General features: G+C 37.9%; 1 protein-coding gene across 3 annotated transcripts in view; it reads right to left on the minus strand.

Annotated features, from left to right (window-relative positions):
- Window positions 1-590: 590 nt before the first annotated feature.
- Window positions 591-24,329, minus strand: part of eda (ectodysplasin A) — a 74,994-nt gene continuing 51,255 nt past the window's right edge. Inside the window, exons 2-8 of one of the 3 annotated variants that reach the window (XM_010895443.3) lie at window positions 22,248-22,356; window positions 16,486-16,521; window positions 12,918-13,094; window positions 12,784-12,806; window positions 12,621-12,672; window positions 3,064-3,185; window positions 591-1,860 (exon numbers count right to left, since the gene is read on the minus strand). In XM_010895443.3, the coding sequence (XP_010893745.2) occupies window positions 1,600-1,860; window positions 3,064-3,185; window positions 12,621-12,672; window positions 12,784-12,806; window positions 12,918-13,094; window positions 16,486-16,521; window positions 22,248-22,356 (780 nt within the window). In that variant the 3' untranslated portion in view covers window positions 591-1,599. Of the gene's footprint in view, window positions 1,861-3,063; window positions 3,195-12,620; window positions 12,673-12,783; window positions 12,807-12,917; window positions 13,095-16,485; window positions 16,522-22,247; window positions 22,357-24,329 lie in introns of all 3 variants that reach the window. The other 2 variants (XM_020048105.2, XM_020048104.2) reach the window with 2 other exon arrangements.

Genomic DNA, 24,329 nt, shown 5'->3' on the forward strand with positions numbered 1-24,329 from the left:
AGCTTTAAATTACTGTATTCATAACTGTTTTCAACATATGAAAACAATGGTGTTGATTCCGCTTTAGTCATACATTTTCAAGATTGACTGGGCGGTGAATGACCCAACACTGTTAAACTCTGACCCCTGCTGGCATTGTTTTAAACAACACGTAATATTGTATGTTATTTAATATCTATAGCTCTTAAAAACATGTCAGAAAGATAGGATTTGGCTTGTAATAAAGATTTCAGCAACAATGTGTCCAGTTGCCAGTAGATAGCAGTAAAGGATCACATAATGTCTATGGCCATAGGTAAAAAAACTTGCTTATGGTTTTGGTAGTGAGACTGTCTCAAATAGCTGAATGGATTTTCAAGCCTGACATTGTTTTAAAAATGACCGTAGCAGTCAGAGATTTAAGTTATAGAGTAATTTCTTTTTTATAAGTTGAGATGAGGATACTTTCAACAAAATGTTTGATCTTTGGTGAATTTACATACATGTACTGTACACTTCCATTCAAAAGTTTGTATATTGTGTGTGTGTGTGTGTATATATATATATATATATATATATACACACACACATACAGAGATAGAGATCTACTATATATTATTACAGATGATACATAAAAGAAACTAAAATACTCATATTCATGTTGACCTTGTTTTTCAACAGAGTGCAGGAGTGCTAAAGCAATGCATACAGATCATTAATTTGCTTTAATCAGTGCACATTCTAACATAGAAATGCTATGCTTCAACATACACATTGTATTCCAATGCTTTGTCAGTAGCATCAATGTTGTACAATGGCCTACATAGTACATGCCAAAGTTGTGGGTTCAATTCCCATAGAAGCACTAATATTAAAAATAATTAAACTGTATGCAATTACCACTGTAAGTCGCTCTGGATAAGAGTATCTAGTAAATCACTAAAATGCAAAACCTTTAATAAATACCACACCAAAAGTCACTCATTACTCCAAAACAGGTTGAGTTTGGTAAATAAAACAAACATTATAAATGTGTTTAATAGTGTATAAAAGGTGTTTTATGCAGTTCTTTAAGTGGAGTTGTGACCAACTCTTGTCAACCATGGTTTCTCAAGCATGCTATGATCAAGGAAACCAAGTTATTTTCTATAAACGGACTATTCTATAAGTACAGACTGATGCATTATCCTTCCTCAAACATCAGTAGCTCCTCCCTTGCTTACTGTTTGACACGCTGTGTGCATATTTGTCCATCATCATCACGATCATCATCATAACCGAATGTCAGTGTCATCATCACTGTGGATGGAATCTTTCAGTCAGAGATAACTGGCAGTGTTAATATCATTACTTCAGCGATACCCCAAATATAAGGGAGGGGGTGGGGCTTGTCAGCTCAGTAGTAGCCTGAAGGTGGGGCCTTGCCTCGGCTGAGGGTGAATAGTGTATGCACTGTACACGTAATCTGAGGAGTAGCTGGGCCACCTCATCTCCTCATTAGTTCATATGTGATATGTGGTAGATGCAGAGTACACAGGGCGGAGACTCCCCAGGCCATAGGCTGATATGCTGATAGAGGGTTGGGTCCTGGCTTGATAGACAGTTTGGTGGCCTTTCTCTTTAGGAGTGGCCAGCTGGGGGGGCATCCCCAAGACGGATACTTCCTAGGAAGGTGGTGTGGTTGGTCATGCTGATGGAGGTGTCCTCGTATACCATTCTGATGGATATCTTCTGCCGGGCACGCAGCAAACAGACCCCAGCAGTGTAGCAGGTGTTGAACTTGCGCTGTCCTGTTTCAATACTCCGTGTACAACGGAGGAATGGAGTCTTGTCCACCATCACCTCGTAGCTAGCAATGTCAGTGAAGTTGAGATAGTAAACCTGGCGGAAGAATTATGTGAGGATAAACATGCCATTAACATGATGTTTCATTCTGAGGGAAAAATAAATTGGGATTCTTGAGAGTCAGGACAATCGTTGTACTGCAGGGCAACAGTATTTAATTTTCTTTGCATTTATTGAGCATAAAATATATTTAGATATTTTCTAATATATTTTCTTGGGGGAAATGTCTATTGCTAAAAACTACCAATTTATAAACAGTACAATAGCCCTCTCTGAATTTACCTAATAACATTTTTGACTGACATCTTCGTCATGTCCTCGTTACATGTATTGTAGCAATATCACTAATGGTTGGTAAAATACTTTATGTTTAATTTAAACAAACAACAATGAAATCACCATGCTTACTACCATAAACTTTTATATGCCTACTGACTGATAGATTAGGATAGGATATTCTTTTTGGTTCAAATATGTTTCATGTTTATTAGGTTTAAGAATCATAAAGTAACTGAGGAAAAACAAAATTGCAACAAATCATATTAATAATTAAAATATATTTTAAAGACGTATTTTCATCGTCTTGTGCTAATAGGATTTGGGCAGAAAGATCAGATATAATTTATATATATATATATATATATATATATATACTATAAAATATAATAGATATTTTTTATTTTAAATTATCCATAGAAAATTTGAGATTGTCCTGTCTTTCAAGAATACCTGAAATATGAACTAGAATCTGTTACTTAACAGATAATTAACAATGCCACTTTTTATTTACAATCATGTGAAATAGTGAGTAAATTTAGCAAATTACCACAGAATATATAGTGGCTTACTTTGAAGGGCATGCAATACATTCACTTCACTCATCGAGAGCTTTCCCCCTGCAGCCAAGAGCACTGGCTAAATCAATCAAATGGATTTGGATAAAGATACCTGCAGTATGCCAAATGTAATTTCAATTGAATACTAGTAAATGTATCTGGAAATCTATTAAAACAGTCATTGTAGACTATGGCTTTATATGGCAGATATTACGATAGCCAACATGGATATTTTTACCTTGCGTATCTATGAAATATAACTACAAAAACATGTATGCGCTAACTCCTTTAAGTTGCTCTGGAGAAGAGCATATGCTAAATTACTAATGTAATGTAAATGACTGCAGAGGGAAAGAACGAGTGACATGCTGGTGATAGGAGTTAGGCCCAAGACCGTACTCACTTCTACCTGACTATAGATGAAGTAGGTGCCATCTACCAGCACCTCTAGCTCCCCAGATCGTGAATGCATCTTGAACACCTTGTGATGCATGGATATCATTTTCCAGTTTCTCAGTACGCCTTCTGAAAGATCTCAGCGTGAGAAAAGGGCAGTCACTCAACATCCGTCATTGCCATACAATTAGAGACAGTGTTCTTCATTGTTGCATTAATAATTCATTTTTTAACTCATTCCAAATTATTCTTAAGTGTAGCCAATAACATATGTAGTGGCTACGGATCCGGCTCAATCCCAGCCCTGAGCCAATAAGAAAACATTAGTAACAGAAATTGCTAGTAACAGTAAACAAAAGCGAGAAGAATAGGGTATTTCTTACAAGTGTGCAAAACTGATCGTATACACTGCATTCTCTGATGAGAAGTAATCAGTGTCAATGTGAAAATCGCTTATTCAGGTGACGTGATAATTGATCATGCGTTTGTGCACAAACCAAGTGTAGGTGTGCTCGAGCCTTAAGGGTGACAGGCGTAGTTACTGGACTGTAACTTGAATGGGTGAATGATGTAATTAGTATGCTTATGCAACCAGGTTTTACATGTACATGTGCCCAGGGAGAAAACATTCTTATCTAACGTGCAGGGTCAGGGGTCTTGACCCCTTGATCAACAATTGGATAACCTCATGTTTACATGGTGATGAATATACAGTGGGGAGAACAAGTATTTGATACACTGCCGATTTTGCAGGTTTTCCCACATGCTTTGTATCATTGTATTCAACTGTGAGAGACGGAATCAAAAACAAAGTGGCTAGGCCACTCCAGGACCTTGAGATGCTTCTTTCGGAGCCACCCCTTAGTTGCCCTGGCTGTGTGTTTCGGGTCGTTGTCATGCTGGAAGACCCAGCCACGACCCATCTTCAATGCTTTTGCTGAGGGAAGGAGGTTGTTGGCCAAGATCTCGTGATACATGGCCCCATCCATCCTCCCCTCAATATGGTGCAGTTGTCCTGTCACCTTTGCAGAAAAGTATCCCCAAAGAATGATGTTTCCACCTCCATGCTTCACGGTTGGGATGGTGTTCTTGGGGTTGTACTCATCCTTCTTCTTCCTCCAAACACGGCGAGTGGAGTTTAGACCAAAAAGCTCTATTTTCTTCTCATCAGACCACATGACCTTCTCCCATTCCTCATCTGGATCATCCAGATGGTCATTGGCAAACTTCAAACGGGCCTGGACATGCGCTGGCTTGAGCAGGGGGACCTTGCATGACCATCTGGATTTTAATCCATGACAGCGTAGTGTTTTACTAATGGTTATCTTTGAGACTGTGGTCCCAGCTCTTTTCAGGTCATTGACCAGGTCCTGCCGTGTAGTTCTGGGATGATCCCTCATCTTCCTCATGATCATTGATGCCCCACGAGGTGAGATCTTGCATGGAGCCCCAGACCCAGGGAGACTGTCATCTTGAACTTCTTCCATTTTCTAATAATTGCGCCAACAGTTGTTGCCTTCTCATCAAGCTGCTTGCCTATTGTCCTGTAGCCCATCCCAGCCTTGTGCAGGTCTACAATTTTATCCCTGATGTCCTTACACAGATCTCTGGTCTTGGCCATTGTGGAGAGGTTGGAGTCTGTTTGATTGAGTGTGTGGACAGGTGTCTTTTATACAAATAAAGAGTTCAAACAGGTGCAGTTATTACAGGTAATGAGTGGAGAACAGGAGGGCTTCTTAAAGAAAAACTAACAGGTCTGTGAGAGACGGAATTCTTACTGGTTGGTAAGTGAAAAAAAAAAATTTGTATATATATATAAAAATAAATACTTATGTCATGCAAAAAAATGCTAATTAATTATTTAAAAATCATGCAATGTGATTTTCTGGATTTTTGTATAAATTACAGACCTCTACATGCTTTTTAAGTAGGAAAACTTGCAAAATCGGCAGTGTATCAAATACTAGTTCTCCCCACTGTACAAAACTGAATAATACAAAAACCATACCTAAACAAAAGATTGACTGACAAGAATGAAAATATCTTCCAGGGTATCTTTTTCTTAATATCCAATTATTACTCATGGAAATGTGGGAAACTAAATAGGGTGCCAGAATATTAGTTATGCTATGTAATGCTAAGGAAGATGACCCACAGTAAAGATGACTCAAGTCTTAGATGACACCTCTATGTCAAGAAGATCTTTGGAAGTGCTGCATGAAAGAAGCTCTTATTGAGCCCAACCCACAAATTGCAGTGCCTGAACTTTGTAACAAATATAATTGGAAATAGAATTGGAATCATGTGTTGCGGTCAGATAAGACAGATAGGTTTTGGCCATGCACACCATTTGCATGTTTGGAGACATAAGGGGACTAGATACAAGGAAAAGCATCTGACACCCACAGTAAAATATGGTGGTGGGTTACTGATGCTTTGGGGCTGTTTTGCTACAAGTGTTCCAAAGGATCTTGTTAAGATGGATGGCATAATGAATTCCAATAAGTGCCAGGATATTTCAGCCAAAAAACCTGGTTGCTTCTGCCAGGAGATTGAGACTTGGCCATGGATGGACCTTTCAACAAGACAATGACACCAAACACACATAATCAACAAAAACATAGTTGTTTGGGTGCCAAAACATTTGAAACCTATGTTTTTCTGAAAAATGCCATACTACCCATGGCAATGTGTTGTTTCTGAGAAATGATTATGTTTGAGCCCAAAACACAACTCATTGTTTGTGTCTTGAGTTGACTGTACTTGCTTACAAAACAATCACTGAAATTCTAGGGAGGATGACTTAGTTGTTTACATAACAATCAATCAAATAAATATCATTTATTTTATGAAGCCGTCAACAACAACAGAAACTCTGCTATCAAAAGGTCCTCTGCACATAGCTTTATACTTACAAGTGTAGAGGGCTACACTAAACAATAAATTTATTTCATTAACCCAGTTTTTCCCAGCAATTTTGTGTAAACATTTTAGCTCATAAAACCATAAAAAGTGGCTCACAAGAGACTGATCCCCCTTGGACCTTTCCAAAAATTTTTTGTTTTTGCCACTGATAAACACAAAAACGTCATGTCAAAGTGAAAAATAAAATGTGCTACTTGTTCTAAATTATTTACAAATATAAAGCAGAACATACTTGACTGTAGTATTTACCCCTTTTCTATGAGACACTTATTCTATGAGACACTAATTAGTTATTATGCAACCAATTATCTTTAGACGTCACGTAATTAGATAAATAGAGTCCATTAAGGTGATTTCAGGTTAAATACACAAGTCTTGGGGAGGTCCCACAGTTGGTAAGTACAATTCCTAACAGAAACTACATCATGATGACAAAGAAACATTCAAAGCAAGACAATGAAATGAAATTTGAAACAAGGTTCTTCAAAGACATCAATCATGGGTAGGATATAAGAACATTTCCAAAGCAGGGAATATCCCCCAGAGCACAGTAAAACCCATTATTCAAAAACGTAAGAGAATATGGCACAACTATTAATTGGTCCATAACAGTATCCGGGCAAGAAGGGCATTAGTGCAATGTTATGCAATGTTTGTCACAAACCTAATACTTATACTAATACACATCTTCGGGAGAACACCATCCCAAATGTGAAGCATGTTGTGGCAGCATAATGCTATTGGGATGCTTCTCAGCGGCAAGGACAGGGAAACCGGTCAGGTGTGAGAGGAAGATGAACAGAGCAAAATATAGAGCACACAGAACCTCGACTGAGGTGAAGATTCATTATTCAGCATAACAATGACCCATAGCACACAGCCAAGTTAATACTGGAGTGGGTCCTGGACAAGACTGTGAATGTAACCAAGCCAAAGGAGTGGCCAAGCCAAAGGCCAGACATCAAATCCAACTGATAATGTGGAAAGAGTTGAAAATGGCTTTTTACCAAAGGACCCTAATCAACTTGATGGAAATTGCTAGAGCAATATTGCAAAGAATGGGCAAAAATGTATTTGTCCACATGAGCAAAGCTGGTAGAGACTAATCCAATTAGACACATGGCTACAACTGTCTACCAAATATTGACCAAAGGGGTGAATACTTATGCATTTCCCCCCTGTTTTGTATTTGTAATTAATTTAAAGCAATTTGTAGATTTCTTTTGTGTTGTTCAGTAACAAAAGTCCTAATTAAATCCATGTTTCAGTTGTACCGCACAAAACAATATATACCTTTAAAAATATTCATATATTCATATATTTAGAATTTGTTTGTGGTCCTGTGTAGTTGTGTTGTCACACAAATTAAAGCATTTGTGAACACAACTTTTTCTTTAGTTTAAACTTCAAAAAAATATTTAAATCTAGGGCAGGAAAGTAAATAGTTTTTGCCACAACCGTATGAATGATTAAGAGATATCAGTTGGATACTTTTTTGCTCAGGGTTGAATGCATTGTGCAATACGATATCAAATGTATTGTGTACAGGCCTTTATTGTAGAAATGAATTCTTCTTAATATACATTATTATAAGGGCATTTCACCCTGGGAGAGCCTTAGGTGGTTTGTATCACGTTCTGTGAGATTTGTTTCACACATAATTGTTAAACAACATGCTAAACAACAGACTCTTTTATATCAGAAAGTGTATTTAAGGACAAGCGAAATCTGAAACCTTTATGAGGTCATATTTTCCTTTCAATTTACGAAGCCTCCATGTCATACTGATCGCGCTACAAGTACAGTTTTGTGTAGTTGCGGTTGTCCATGATTGAGAGAGCCATGGGTCTTTCAGTGATATTCCTATCAGCAAATATCTTGATAAACGTTTAAATTGTCTACATTTTTCATTTCTCTAAAAGACTGCAACTCTGGTGGGGCGGCACGTCTGATGGATGGCACGTTGGCCCAGTCCCTCACCCTCAGCAGGTTTTGAAGACATCCCAGACCACAGGTTACTGCAGCCTTGCTAACTGACTTCACATTACACAACACAACGGCTTGTCATCATGATTTGAAACAGAGGCTGAGCTTCAATGAGTGCAATGGGAAGGAATCGTTTTTTGGATTGTAGAGAAAAATTCTGAATCACGTTTTGTTTTTACACAATAATATCATATCTAACTTTGGTAATTAGTACAACAAGTAGGTGTTACAAAATTTTTTGTTTTTCTTGTGTCATGGTCTTCTGACAGACCATGACACATTTTTCCTCTGGTCTCCATTAATGTAGTCACCCTAGGTATCAATGCATGCAGAAAAATGCCACAAAAATGTGCCTAGGATTCCTGTCTCATAGGCTGTGTTATAAAATATTCTGCCAAGTTAAAGCAACCCCACACACTGTTTTAAATCATTCAATCAAATGAATTTAAAACAGTGACCTGTGTTTCAAACCGGCGACATTTGGATGAGAAGGCAGACACCTTACCCACTGCCCCACACTAGACATGGTAATTTAAGATGAGTAACAGCAATAGCAAGGTCGCTAGAATATGTTATAAAAGCATTTTATTGTTAACGTTACGTTAAGGTTAGGCATCACAGCACTGGGGTTAGGGTTAAGGTTAGATCTCACAGCACCGGGGTTAAGGTTAGGGTTAAGGTTTGGGCTACAGTTAGGAAACAAAAAAGGTTAGGTTAAGGTTTGGTTAGGGTTATGTCTCACAGCTCTGGGGTTCAGGTTAGGGTTTGGGTTAAGGTAAGGTATCACAGCACTGGGGTTAAGGTTAGGATTATGGTTGGGGTTATGATTACAAAGAAAATCACTTCAAACATATTTATATTGTGACAAGACCACTCGCCAAGACAGATCGCATGTTCCTTATTGGGTAGCAGTGGGTAGCGCGCCAGTCTAGGACGCAGAAGGTCGCTGGTTCGAACCATGGTTACTGCATTTTTTTTCTCCATTCCGACTCTAACGTTATTTTACTGCACATAATATATCTTACGAAATCCCCTGCCTAAAATGTATGTAAAATAGTCTACGTCATCCTTCTGAGACCAGGTTGATTATGAAAATAGGCATTAAAACAGAGGAGAGCATTTTGATTGAAACCTATAGAATAGAGCTTATCAAGACGCAGGAACCATATCAAAAGCCTTGAAAAGATTGATAAAAATTGCACATGTGGATTGGTTAGTGAATCATTAGTGAATAGTGGTAGTAGAAAAACTGGTAGTAGACATTTTTGGTCTAAAACATGATTGGGGTGGAGATAAAATATTGTACTGTGATAATTGATTAAAAATAAAAAAATAATTTGTTGAAATAATACAAATAATAGAAATTGGTCGATAATTATTCACATCAGATGGGTAACTCTGGCATTTCCATATGGGAACAATTGAACACGCAGACAGGGACAAGTTAAATAAACCAGCAAGTGGATACATTATTACATGAGCAGCAAGTTTAACACATTTGCTTTCTAGACTGTCAGGACCAACATTACAGCTTTCTTTTAGCTCACATATAGCATAAAGAACATCAACAGGCAACATTTTCCAAAACGAAAATGATCCGTTAGAGCTAGTAAAGTTTCAGGAACCAGCTGTACCATAGGAGTTAAAGTGTGGGGAACCACAGATAAAAGCATGTGAAATAAGTAGAGAATCAGAAATAATGTAATTATTAATTTGTATCTGGTTTTTAAATCTTTTGTTGGTTTTATTGAGAATACAGTTTAGTTGATTCCCAAAACTTGGTTATGCCCAGTCTTGCCTCAACATGGTTCCCAGCGGGTTCAGGAGAGCAGAAAACGGATCAATCAACCAATGCACAGCTGGCTAAGCTATTCTGCTTCTCATCACACTGCTTGCTCAACCAGGAAGAATGTGCCACTATCTACATGCTTGGGAGAGATTACATTCTCCAGCAAATAACCAATTAAGATTGAGCTTGCAGGCGCTCTACCCACAACGAGTAGTTGGTAGAACAAAATTAGACAGGTCACCCATTTGGAGATCCTACCCATCCACTGTGGACTGTAGTGATCCAGTTTGCATTGCTCTCGGCAGGACAACCAGACGCAGTCAGTATGCTGCTACCAAAACGTTGACTCTTGGCCACACTTTTGCAGCTGTACTGCAAGGCAGTGACTCCAATTTTATATTCTATTAATTGTTTTGTTAAATGCTTTAGAGACTTCTGAGCCAATCAGCAAACTTGGCTGTCATCTTGTGAATCCCAGTGGATGTAAAGAATCTAGCTATCTAAACCATTTACTGCAAATTGATTGTAATGTTCTAAGCCTGTATTTTTTATTAAAATAATACACAGCTATGACACTGCTTGTTAACATAATATGCTGTAAAACCCATTCAAAACTACCACCCTGTTTCCAAAAAAGTTGTGACGCTGCATAAAATGTTAATAAAAACAGAATGCAATGATGTGCAAATCTTTTAAACCCTATATTCAATTGAAATTAGTACAAAGACAACATATCAAATGTTGAAACTTAGATATTTTATTGTTTCTTGAAAAATGTACAGTGGGGCAAAAAATTATTTAGTTCTCCCACTTAAAAAGATGAGAAAGGCTTGTAATTTTCATCATAGGTACACTTCAACTATGAGAGACAAAATGAGGAACCTAAATCCAGAAAACCACATTGTAGGATTTTTTATGAATTTATTGGTAAATTATGGTGGAAAATAAGTATTTGGTCAATAACAAAAGTTAATCTCAATACTTTGTTATATACCCTTTGTTGGCAATGTATTTGGTCACCTACAAATAACCACTCGTTACAACCGAGGTATGCAGCAAAGCATTTGTGAAGCCACAACACGCACAACCTTGAGGCGGATGGGCTACAACAGCAGAAGACCCCACTGGGTACCACTCATCTCCACTACAATTTGCACGAGCTCACCAAAATTGGACAGTTGAAGACTGGAAGAATGTTGCCTGGTCTGACGAGTCTCGATTTTTGTTAAGACATTCAGATGGTAGAGCATTGTTTCTGACCATGTCCATCTCTTTATGACCACCATGTACCCATCCTCTGATGGCTACTTCCAGCAGGATAATGCACCATGTCACAAAGCTCGAATAATTTTAAATTGGTTTCTTGAACATGACAATGAGTTCACTGTACTGAAATGGCCCCCACAGTCACCAGCTCTCAACCCAATAGAGCATCTTTGGGATGTGGGGGAACGGGAGCTTCGTGCCCTGGATGTGCATCCCACAAATCTCCATCAACTGCAAGATGCTATCCTATCAATATGGGCCAACATTTCTAAAGAATGCTTTCAGCACCTTGTTGAATCAATGCCACGTAGAATTAAGGCAGTTCTGAAGGCGAAGGGGGGTCAAACACAGTATTAGTATGGTGTTCCTAATAATCCTTTAGGTGAGTTTTATAACAAAGTATTGAAATGAACTTTTGTTATAGACCAAATACTTATTTTCCACCATAATTTACCAATAAATTCATAAAAAATCCTACAATGTGATTTTCTGGATTTTGGTTCCTCATTTTGTCTCTCATAGTTGAAGTGTACCTATGATGAAAATTACAGGCCTTTCTCATCTTTTTAAGTGGGAGAACTTGCACAATTGGTGGCTGACTAAATACTTTTTTGCCCCATTGTATGCCCACTTTGAATTTGATGCCAGCAACAAAGTTGGGACAGAGGCAACAAAAGACTGGAAAAGTTATGTAATATTAAAAAGCTAAACCTGGTGGAATTACACAACTTAGGTCAATTGGCAACAGGTCAGTAACATGAATGGGTATTAAAAGATCATTCCAGAGAGGATGGGCAGGGGTTCACCACTCTGTGAAGCAAATTGTGAAACAATTTAAGTTTCTCAACATAATATTGCAAAGAGTTTGGAGATCTCATCACCTACGGTACATGATATAATTAAAATATTCACAGAATCTTGAGAAATCTCAAGAGGGCCAAAAACCAACAGTATGGCTCCGCAGCAAAAGAGTCAAATTCAAAATAGGTATGTGTTTTCCAAAAACAATAACATTTCTCAGTTTCAACATTTGATATGCTGTTTTTGTACTATTTGCTATAGGGATAAATGATTAGCACATCAATGCATTCTGTTTTCATTAGCATTTTCCACAGTGTCCCAATGGGGTTATACGTTGTAGGTTACTTCAAAACAACACTGTTGTGAGCCAAAAAGATCTAAATGCATATCCCCGTGAAACTGATTGCAATCAAATAGTTTATGCAGAATAAAGCATTGATGTTTCACTTGGTAAGAAGAGACAAACCTGCATATTGTTCTTTCTAACTTGATTTTTACTTCAGCTGTTGGTTTCTTCATCTGAGAAGTGTCAGCCTATGTAGTAGACACTTGCAAACAAGGATTTTACTTACAGCAGACACTGCACAAATTAGAGAATGAACACATACGCAGAACATGATCTGCATATGTGGATGCTTCAGGATGCTCCAGATCTTTTTGTCTGGTGGACTAAAGGTCGAGAAAAAGTCAGATCCGCAGCCACGTCCTAATAACTAAGACTTGTTATGTTTCTATTTTTCTGAAAGTAAATTTGTTTTGTTTTGGGAAGACCAGAATATCTAAAATTTAACTCTTACCTTCCTTGACCTGTATTGTTGTTTCTTGGCCTTGAAGATGTACCACAGCAGGCTGCAACATAAATGATAACAATATAATTAATTCCTGGAAAACTGGAATCCTATATAAATATATATATATATACAAAAAGTGTATCATGAAATCATTTAATGGGTAACATACCTGGCTATCTCTTATTCTGCCCCCTGTGCAGAAAAATAATCATTAAATCCTTGTAATTTGTTTTACACAAGGTTAAAAAACACATAAGTATCAGGTCAGGATTTGTGCTAAATTTTATTTAACTGAGGATGCACCTGAGTGTCCTTGAAGACCAGGGGGTCCTTGTGGCCCAGGGGGTCCTGCAGGGCCTGGAGGACCGGGTGGTCCTGAGGGGCCCATTGCGTTGTTTCCAGGGATTCCTGGGATGCCAGGAATACCAGGTGGTCCTTGTGGCCCTGGAGGCCCAGGGGCACCAGGGGGGCCTTTCTTGCCTAAAAAGGTAAAATATTAAGAGAATCTGAATGGTTGGTTGCTATAACATAAATAAAAGTAAAAACACCTCCTCTACTGACTAATAGTCTGACTTTGGGCAAAAACACAAGTGTTGGAACAGAACTGGGAGGCGCTGCTACTTCACAGGCTGATGTATATGCAATCGCCTTCCAGAAAGTAAAACCTTTGACATAACATTCCATTAACCTAAACCCCAACATTTTTACAAATGCTCTAATCCGAAATGACTTACTGGAACATTTACAGTATCTTGCAATAGCTTTCAGACCGCTGACCAATTGTTTTATTTTACAGAATTACAAATGGTATGTTTAAATGACATTCTGTTGGATAATTTATTTTAAAACACTGACCCATGAATTTTTGTTAATTGTGATTAGTTTTAAGTTGGTCAATATTTATAAGACAAAATGTAAACAGAAAAATGATGCTTACATAAGTTTTTACACACTGTGCTGTGGAAGCTCACAGTTAAAATAGATGAAAGAAAATGACCCAACAAGGACGTAGTTACCTTACCATTGAATTCCACCTGTGAAACATTAAAATTGCAGTCACATTCTCAGGACAAAACCCCCACTGCTGAAGGTTTATTGGTCAAGCTGTGACTCTGAATCAAAATGACTACCAAAGAACATTCTACATAAGTTAGAGACTGTGATACAAATGCATAGATTAGGAAAAGGCTGCAAAATAACATCAAAGTATTAGGACATCTCAGCATGCATAGTTGGATCAAAACCAGGAAGTAGACACTGCATAACACCACCTAGGTAGTGCCAAGAAATGGACGTCCCTCAAAACGCATTTCTCCCATAAGGAGACTTGTGAGAGATGCCAGAGAGGCCAACAATCACTATGAAGTAGCTAATGAGTTCAGTGGCTGGTAGCAATGGTCAACCATATCTAGACCTCTGCATAAAACAAGCCTGTATTTGAGGGGAGCAAGAAAGAAGTTGTTACTAAAAAACAACCAATGGAAATCAAGTGATCCAGATGTGGGAAAATGTTTTTGTGGTCAGAAGAATGAATGCGGCAAAATTCAGGGGAAAAAACATATTTTTGGGAAATTCACTAGGACAATTATCCCAAACATGAGGCCAAACCCACACTGGAGTGGCTCAAGAACAAAAAGGTGAATGTCCCACCTTGTCCCAGTCAAAGTCCTGATCTCAATCCCATTGAGAATATGTGACACTATTTGAAAATAAGTACTTAAGTATCAATCAACCAACCTAAACAACCTGAAACAATCAACCGAGAAGAATGAGCCAAACTCCCTCTGCTCTGGCACTGTGGTTGGAGTGATTTTGCTGGAACATACAGCATCTCACAAAAGTGAGTACACCCCTCACATTTGTGTAAATATTTGATTATATCTTTTCACGTGACAACACTGAAGAAATGACACTTTGCTACAATGTAAAGTAGGGAGTGTACAGCTTGTATAACAGTGTAAATCTGCTGTCCCCTCAAAATAACACAACACACATCCATTAATATCTAAACCGCTGGCAACAAAAGTGTGTACAGCAGAAGTGAAAGCAATAACACAACATTTTTCACACCTGAGACCTTGTAACACAAATGAGTCACATGACACCGGGGAGGGAAAATAGCTAATTGGGCCCAATTTGGACATTTTTACTTAGGGGTGTACTCAGTTTTGTTGCCAGCGGTTTAGACATTAATGACTGTCTGGTGAGTTATTTTGTGAGATACTGTACTTTCCAAAAGACTTAAAGGTGCCCTATGCAGCATTTTCCTTTACATACCATCAGACAACGTTACAAAACAGCGTCTCGCAGATTGTCAGGACTGACATTATCCCCAGTGCCAAGGTTGCAAGTAAAACGTAGTAGGCCGGGTTGTTCTTAGGCGTGTACTTCCTTGCAGTTGTGTGGGGTTAAGGCCAAAGACAAGCTTTGTTTGGGTTCATGTAGCCTACACTGAACGCTCCAGAAATGAAAATATACGGAAGCAATGAGAGCACAAGACAAAGCACAGAGTAAAATGAGGGTACATTTTGCATTTGACGGTAAGAGCTGAAGTTTGTGTGAACAGTGATGCAGAGTTGGCTACCTTTCTACGTGACAAGTAGGTTACATCACCTCTTTAGCTAGTTGGCTAGATAGTCAAGTAAAGCTATGTGTAATTTACTAGATTGATGATAATGGAGAAACAATTACACTACCTAGAAAATCATTCAATGTTATTTTATTTGTATGAGCACAAATAAGTTTTAGGAAAGTTTCACGGAAGTCTTTGGTTGAGACAATAAGCTAACATTAGCTAGCTAAGTTGTGTCTGAGGACACTCCTTGATTCCATTTCTTGCTGGAAAAGTATTACAACCTGGTGTTCTCTGCAAAATGTTAGCGTCTACCATCTAGCGCAAGATAGCATAATTATGGTTTCATGTTTGCTAGACAGCCATCGATTCTCTGAAATATGGCAATGCATCTAACGTAATGGATAGCCCAGATGTTTTGCTAGGTTTAGCGGTTTATTCTGTGTTCTGTAGTTATGGAAAGGGCCCATCAACTTTAACCCCATTTGAAACGGAAGTCTGTGTTCATTGCTGCAGCATCGGCTGTTGGAGGTGATACTGCTTTAGACCGATCAGTATGCTTGTAGTTAGTTATGTTAGTGTCAGATCCTAATGGAGTTGTAGAACCGATATTCATCTCAGGTTGAATATCGGTTCTATAGCCGATAGGTGGAGTTAAAATGGCTTTAAAGTTGCATAGTGCACCTTTAACGCTGTTATTGCAAAAAAGGTGTCTTTACCAAAGATTAATGTGAAGGGGTTGAATACTTATTCCAACAGCTTGAATCCATTTTATTTTGTAAAAGAACATATTAAATTTTTTTCTTACAAATATTTCCCAAAATAAAACCAATGTCCCCTTATAATAATTGATTTTGAATGCCAGTGTCTGAAATATCCAACAGAACAAAGTATCAGTCGGAAAAAAAATCCATTGAAATAAACTTAAGAAATACTTGAGGAATTAAAAGCAGACTCTTAAAAAGTGGAACCGTGATTCTCACTTTTCCTTCTCCCTCTCCACCTACATACTGGCAGTGGAATTGACTAAACCAGGGTAAGGTAATTATCGTTAAACTAGCTAGCTATTAACATTAGGTTATTTACTAATTAGCTAATTGTCTAGCTACTGTGGCCAACTTAGCTAACAAACTCATTACAACAAAAAATCCAGTGTCAACCATAAAGTTTTTTTTTCTTCTGGTGAGTGGGAAACACATTAGTGTTATCAATGTACCATCAAAAGCACACAGAATGTCTTATTGAAAATTAACAATTCATTATCAATGTCACTCTTTATAGTTAGACAGGTTTTTGTACCTTTTTTCCTTTCTTTTCGTTTGTTTCCATGAGATTCTGAAAGAGATGAAAACATACAGTCAATACAAGTACATGGGTGAAGATGCAATACTGTAAAGGTTAAAATACTTGACCCCGGCACAATATATATCTCAACTCTCAAAGCTATTTCTACAAAGTTTCAATATTTCCATCTCAGCACACACCTAGTCTAGATTGCAGAATTGAATATAACCCTATAAAGTCATAATTCTATACAGTTACTTGATTCGGGTTTTGTGACACAAGGCTGAATCTCAATGATATGAAAAGGAATAAGAATGCTATTGAGATTAATTATTTTACCGTGGACAGACCATGATATTAGGGGATTAGCTTGGCTAGGATAGACACTGTCTCTCCACTTCTCGTAAATGTGACAGAATAGAATCCTACAAGAAATTGCTAATGCTCTTTTTTCTCTTTAATGAGTGATAAAATCTGGAACACGTTAAGAGTAAAACATCTGAAATGCCAAACTCTTTTGTGATTTTTAAGAAAAGTATTTGTATCACTAGCGAGCAGGAGGGGGTCTGGGAGTAATTAATATTTAAAGACTCATGAATTTAGCTGATTTGAAGAAAATATATGTGAAGTTGCATTTCATTGTCCAGATTGTTTTATGTTGCAGTAGCTTTGGCTATGTAAAACAAAGCAAAAAGAGTTTGAGAAACTTCTTACCCAAGTTTGGACATAGAATGAAAAAAAAAGCTTTGTGTGTTACATGTGTCACAAGAATGATTGTAAAGAAATCAAAGCATGGGAATGTTTGAGAAATATTTCCAAACAGACTTTCAGAAAGATATTTCAGAGCTTTTTCAAATCACTGTGTCCATTTAGGCCATTGGGGCCCTGAGCAGAATTTTTTGTTAATGAGAGAGGGTGTGCCTACAGCTGCGTTCTGGGGTTTATTTGGAGCAACAAGACTTGGATGTTACTGGACATGATTCTGGGATGGACAGTGAAAGTGAATTGGCCTTTGATGAGTGCACAGCATGCATAATTTTTTGCAGCTGATTTTCATGAATATACCCATGATAAGCTTTACAACTATACCATTGAAAATAATATACTAAGAACTGTGATCAACTCGGTAAACACATCTGTCACACAGATACATGAAAATAGGCAAGAACTGTCAATCACAAGACCTGTGATATACACTTTTTGTGCTTTTGTTGGAATCGGCCTAGAAGTTGTTTTCTCAATAAATGTTAACATTTTGCTGTTTTAATTACTGTTGTTTCTTAATGTTGTCTGGGTGTCTTCTCACGCAATACATCTATTTTTCTCAAAACATAATAGATCAAAAGTAAGAAGAACAATTTGCTTAAGACGCTAGCTTGAATTTTGTATTTATTCCAGATGACTTTAATTTCAAATGAGTTCAATGGTTTCTTTGATGTACAAAGTAAACATGTAATGCATGGCTAACTATGCATCCGAATGGTGAATAACTCTACAGCGAAGATGGGAAGATGAGAAAAAATTTGAGTATCAACACAGAGACTGTGCCTGAGAGTATAAAAAACTAAATCCAAAACATTCTAGTTCACTGGATCTTCCCATTGGTTGTCAGATATGCAAACCAACCTAATTATACTAACATTTAAAAAAAAATTACATGTAGAATCTTACATTGTATAAATAATCCAGAAGATACCAAATAGGCAAGATCAACATGCACCTCATATCAAATCAAATTCTGCTACATCATTTTGTAGAAGATTTATTTGATGTGTAAGAAATTGGGTTCCATGGAAGGTGACTGGAAATCGAACATGGCTGCCTTGCTTTGTTGTAACTTGTGGTGACTTGGGTGAATGTAAGCTCAATCAAGAAAGAACACCTGAGAGTTTGTTTCTTCCGCCGTTTTAGATTTCTGGTGTAGACTTTCTATGGCTATCTTTTTAACTAATGTAACAAATGTTTTCTCTAACTTCATTTGAATATGTTTATTTGGGTTCCATACATCTTTAATCATTAGTAAGTAGCGGTATGGTCAAAATCCAATGTTGTGTACTATAGTTATTGAATGTTATATGAATCCTGTGATTTCTTTGGGTTGGGTGGAATCCATTTGTCTATATTCTCAGAGATTTGACAGTGGGATTGTGGATGTCTAAACCCTTTTTCTTGTGCTTGGAATGACTCTGTTGACACCACTGTTTATACAACAGGTGTCCTCACTTAGTCACATGGCTCAGCCCAGCTCCAAAAGTGTACCAGGAATTTATTCACTGAGGATTTAGGCAATAAATACCGGTCACCGTGTTATGGAGAGTCAGAACAACAACAATGAGACAGACCAAGACTGTCCCCATAGCATGACCGAGCTCTAATGGTTTTACACTCATGACAATTGATTTCTGAATAGAATCCCCCATATTCCATCTGTAAACAGATTGTGACTAAAAAAGTGGTAAAACACTTTAATGAATGGAACAAATTACCATCAAAGAGGGCCAACATTGAAAACACATTTTCACAACACGTACTACAAACACACATCTGCTTTGAAATGGCTTGCAAAGGAAAACTGCATATTTATGAAGGCAAAGTGCATCTGACATGAAAGAGAAATTATTATTTTGGCAAATGCTTCAGTACCAGCTCCTTTGGTCTGATAACGCATAGATGTCTTTCAAGTCCTCTCCCAGGGCAAGCTGATTGACTTCCATCATTAACACATCCACTGATGAATCAACAGCTGAGAACTCCGCTGTACCCCGCACGGGAGTGTTAACCGTTAACAGTCAAAAGATACAGATGGTACCTCTCCGATCTACCCCTGTATTTGGGTTCCATTTTTCATTAAGGCTGTTTTTCCTAGCACTGTACACAGTCTGGCATGTGTCAGACACAACACTGCCAAAAGCATCCTTAGCCATGGACACATTGCAATACACTTAATTCTAGAAACCAGTCTTCCTCACATTTCATCACTGTATCATTCGATAATTTAAATCTATCAGTAAGAAAACAAATACCAGATCTCATGGCTATCAGATGGATCAGAGGGAGAACAAAGGGTCAGTGGTGGGGGATTCTTGGCAGTAAGATAGATTGTTGTCAATGTGTGAAAACAATGTGTCAAATACTCTGGGTTGGCTTGGGAGCATGAATGCTTACTCAAAGTCACTACTTCAAAATAGCCTAATTTAAGACAAAGTTGCACTCTTAAACTCTTGTAATGGCTAGAGCTTTAAGAATGTGGAGAAAAGAGTATAGCTCTGTGCTTCTTTTGAACTAACTGAAAGTACATGCTACCACATGGCAACATGCCTTTCCCCAAAATAAATCAAATTAAAGTAAACCTTGGCATGGCACAACAATCTATCTCACTGCCAAGAATCCCCCACCAGTTGTCCAAATGGATCTGTGTAATCTCATACTGCATTGATTATGCATTGTCCAGCTCTAATCTCCAAACTTTGGCTATGATTCATGGCAGGGGATTCCATTATATACACTATATCATTCAAAAGTTTGGGGTCACTTAGAAATGTCCTTGTTTTCCATGAAAACATACATGAAATGAGTTTAAATAGGAAATATATACCATGTGAAACTGGATACTGGACTCTCTGATGGGCAGACCTCAGGCTGTGATAATTGTCAACAACACCTCCTCCTCAGTGACTCAACACTGGGACTCCACAGAGATGTGTTCACAGCCATCCACTCTAATCCCTCAACTCCTTGGCTCTGCACTTCACCAGCTCCATCATCAAGTTTCCAAAGACACAAATAACGAGTCAGACTACAGGGAGGAGTTATGCAAACTGACATTGTGATGCCAGGAAAACAACCTCTCCTTCAATGTCTGCAAAATAAAGGAGATGATTGTTGACTTTAGGAAGAGAGGGAACACGCCCCAGTCCATATCAACAAGGCTACAGTAGTAAGAGCAGTTTAAGCTCCCCTGCATCCACATAGCCGAGGACCTGTCACGGACCATTAATGCCACCAGTGTCTACTCCCTAAAGCGGCTAAATACATTTAGCGTGGCTCCCTGTACCTACCACAAGAGCAGCATACAGGCAGCATACAGGCAGCATCCTGGCATCACAGCCTGGTAAGGGAGCTGCATTGTGAATATGACTGTTACGTGAAGATAAATACGTTTTGTGGTGTGAACAGATTAATTTACATGATACTGATACTGAAAAAGAACAACCTGACAGGTAAACATAAATGTCTTTCTCCCAACCAGTGCAGCCATCTGTGTCAGGGCATGTCTCCCAGCAATCCCATTTCTACTGTTTACAAAGGTGACCCTGCACTCTTTTGAGAACAGGTGAACAACCTAAATAATGTTGTGCTTGTGAAGATGAATGCCACCCTTAACAGATTGCTTAAGCTCCCCAGGGAGAAAACACAGACAAGGTTGGGTTCCCTCCCTTCCTCCTGCTTTGTCTCCTAAACCAAAGGTGAGGGAGTTCAAAACAGATCAAGTGTCCCAGAAGGTTTGTTCACCACAGAAATGTCTCATCTGATTTTGAGGCAGGTGGAAGTGTGATGGACAGTCTGGTTTAATTTTAGTGGAAATCAAACTAACAACTCTAGTTACACCATGCTCCAGGTGAGCAACACAGGACCCTAAGTCTCTATAATTCCCATGTTTTCCCACATAATTTAAGAGTATTTTCCACTATAGAGTACTTGTTCCCTTTCTTGGATGGTTGTAGGGAGTCACTCATCCATGCTAATCTTGGAAATATGTGTGGTAATAAGCCAGGCAGTCATTTCAAAGTCAGCCAATGCAAAGTCTTGCATTTCTGGCCTTTGCCAATGCCTCTGGGGCAAGCAGCACCTTTGTGCCGTATCTTTGTTACTAGTGAATACCTTTTTCTAGCATCAATCTGATATACTACTTTATCTAACACCTAATATCACATTCCTCATAGGTGCATGGTGATTGACACATCATCAGTGCCCACTAGGGGATCCTACTGAATTTATCCTGAAATCAAGTGAATTACTATTATTTAAAAAAGTTAGAAGCCAAGAAACCTGGTGTGCGCTTTTGTAGGTGACTGGACACTTGAGCTAAGGGGGCACATTGATAGACTAGAGCGACCATGTCCAAGCTGTGTTTGAGGCTCAATATCTCCGGCTGTCATTCACATACAAATATATGTTATTCTTTTTAGAATCTCTTTCATTCCTAGCATATACTGTTCTGCTGCAATTAATACTAAATGTGTGGCTGTTTGTCAAATTACTTTTTCATTGTGACAAGTGAAAATGTACCCTTGAGGGCTTAACCTGTACTCAAAACCAGCCTGTGAATTATATGACCATTCGAGAAGAGCTACTGCACAAATACTGCAATGTGCAATTGATTGCCTATTAGACCTATTTTCTGGTTTCCCAGCAAAAGCATTGAAGCCTCTGTGTACAAATGTTTTACTACATTTACATATCAGTCCTTTAGCAGATGCTATTATCCAGAGCAACTTAAGTAGAGAGCATACATGTTCATAATTTCTTCATGAACACCATTAAGCATAGTAACCATTACACAAAATATCACTCCTACCATTAGCTATGCAGCATACTGGGTTCAGGTCTGCTCTGTCCCTGCTCTGTTAATTATACAAATATTTTCCCTGGAAGTAATCTGTAGATCCCTGGAAGTAATCTGTAGATAGCCATGATACAAATTTGAACATTAAAGTAAAAAACACATTCTCTGAATGTATACAAATCATTAATAAAAAAATAAAAAAAATACATACCTGAATCAAGTCGTTTATTCTGCTGGCTTCTTTTGGTGCGATGAATGGTATTTTCTCTGTCTTCTGTGTAGCGAGAGTTTTCTTCATTGTTCCCCAGAGGCAATCTATTCTGTTGGTCAGTGAGTAAAAAATGCTATCATTTTTAATTACAACTGTATATTGCATTATCTTTATACTGTCATGCCTCTGAAGGACTTCCAACTAAACAATCATGGCAACTTGCATAAATGAAGTGTGTTCACCCCATACAATTAATGGAAATAGGGGTCAGTGTGTGCAAAGAATGGAGAAAGAATTGTTGTTCTGATGATATTTGAAATGCAGACTAGAACCCTGCTGGGAAAGATTAGATTTGTGTCTTTATTTTGGCCTTTGTTGACACAAGATTGAATTACTTGGCTTTGTTCAATGAGTATAAGACCGACACTTGTGGAACAGAGTTTAGACCAAAATAAGATTGGCAGAGTTCCTCTACACAGATACTACACACTCAAAAAGTTATTTATCTGTCTCTGAGGGAGAACCCTTTGAATAGACATTCTGTACTGCAGGTATACATGGAACCATAGTGTTGTTCAAAGCGTTCTCCCACTGGGACAGCAAATAATTATTTAGTAAAACATTTATCATGTCTATGATGACATATGGAAAAAATGAGAGGCTATGAAGGAGAGGGAGGAGGAAAGGCGCATAGGGAGGAGAAGAGAGGGAGGAGAAGAGAGGGAGGAGGAAAGGAGCATAGGGAGGAGAAGAGAGGGAGAAATGGAGAAGCAGAAGGGGAGAGGGAGAAAAGTAAAGGCAGGATAGGATTAAAAAAAAAAAGTACAAATATTTCAGCTGAATGCGCAACTCCAGGGTAAACAATGTGAAAACATGATTTCGCTGATGGAAGGCATCATGCTTGTCTGAATGTTACAAGATGCAGAAAACTCAATTCAGACAGAGTCTGCTATATATCAGGCAATCCGATTTTGGCCTCACAATGTTGTTCTTGGAAGAGCATGGCACTCATAGCCATATTTCCTACTTTATAATGTGGTATTGATAACTCATTGAGAATATCACATTTTATGACATTTTATAATAGAAAGCAGTACCCATTAATTCAAAAAGTCCACCATCATCCTTTAGATAGGCAAAGAAAACTGACTATTGACTTGATTTTAACATGAGTCATCTGCAAAAACTTAAATCACCTACACAGATAAGCAGATGTTATTGCAGGTGCAGGAAAATGCTTGAGTTGCAACATATAAGGTTTCTGGAGCTAATCTACGGTTCTTCAAATGGAAACTGTATAAGTTCCTTCAAAAACCTTTAATAGGGCAGAACCTATTGAAGACAAACCCCTAAAATACAGAAATAAATCAAGTCACAAAAACAATCTAAAAGATCAAAGAATAAGAAATATTAGAACTGGAAAAATAACAGTATGTAGCAGCAGTAATGAATTAAAATGAGTGACCGTATGGTAAGAATACAATATAAGGAAGAAATGCCAACATTTTGTATGACTCATTGTAATTCTTCCAAGATAATGTACAGACTGGAGGCATTTATATTCAGGGAAAATTAAAAGCAGCAATGCTCATAGTATCAATGTGCAAGTCTGTAGATGTTGTAGAAACGTAATTATGTAATTCAAAATGTTATCTGCAAAATTTTTATCCATTTTGTGGAACTCAATATTTTCCTGCTCAAACTTGTTTCCCTACTATTTCAGATATGCAAATGCATGTCTTTTAGGGAATGCAGTTCACTATAAACAAAGTAAGAAGCTGGTTAGCTAGCTACCTGTCATTACCTACCAACATGTCTACAAACATTTTGTAGGCAAGCCATATTTATTTGAAAGTTATTACAGTTTTGAATGCCATAATTCTGTTTCAAAACCATCCACAGACTTGCATGATACTGAGAGATTTGGAGTTTGTAAAAGTATGCATTTGGGAGATTTCTGTTTGTGCTGCATCTCTGGAATGATTCCCAAAGGTTCCATAAACATGTACCTTCACACTTCAATTACATGGCATTTATATAAAAGAAATATTGATTTGGCTTACGGCTGCACGATATATCGTT

Source organism: Esox lucius, chromosome 7 (genome assembly GCF_011004845.1).
Source record: "Esox lucius isolate fEsoLuc1 chromosome 7, fEsoLuc1.pri, whole genome shotgun sequence".
Classification (NCBI taxonomy): Eukaryota; Metazoa; Chordata; class Actinopteri; order Esociformes; family Esocidae; genus Esox; species Esox lucius.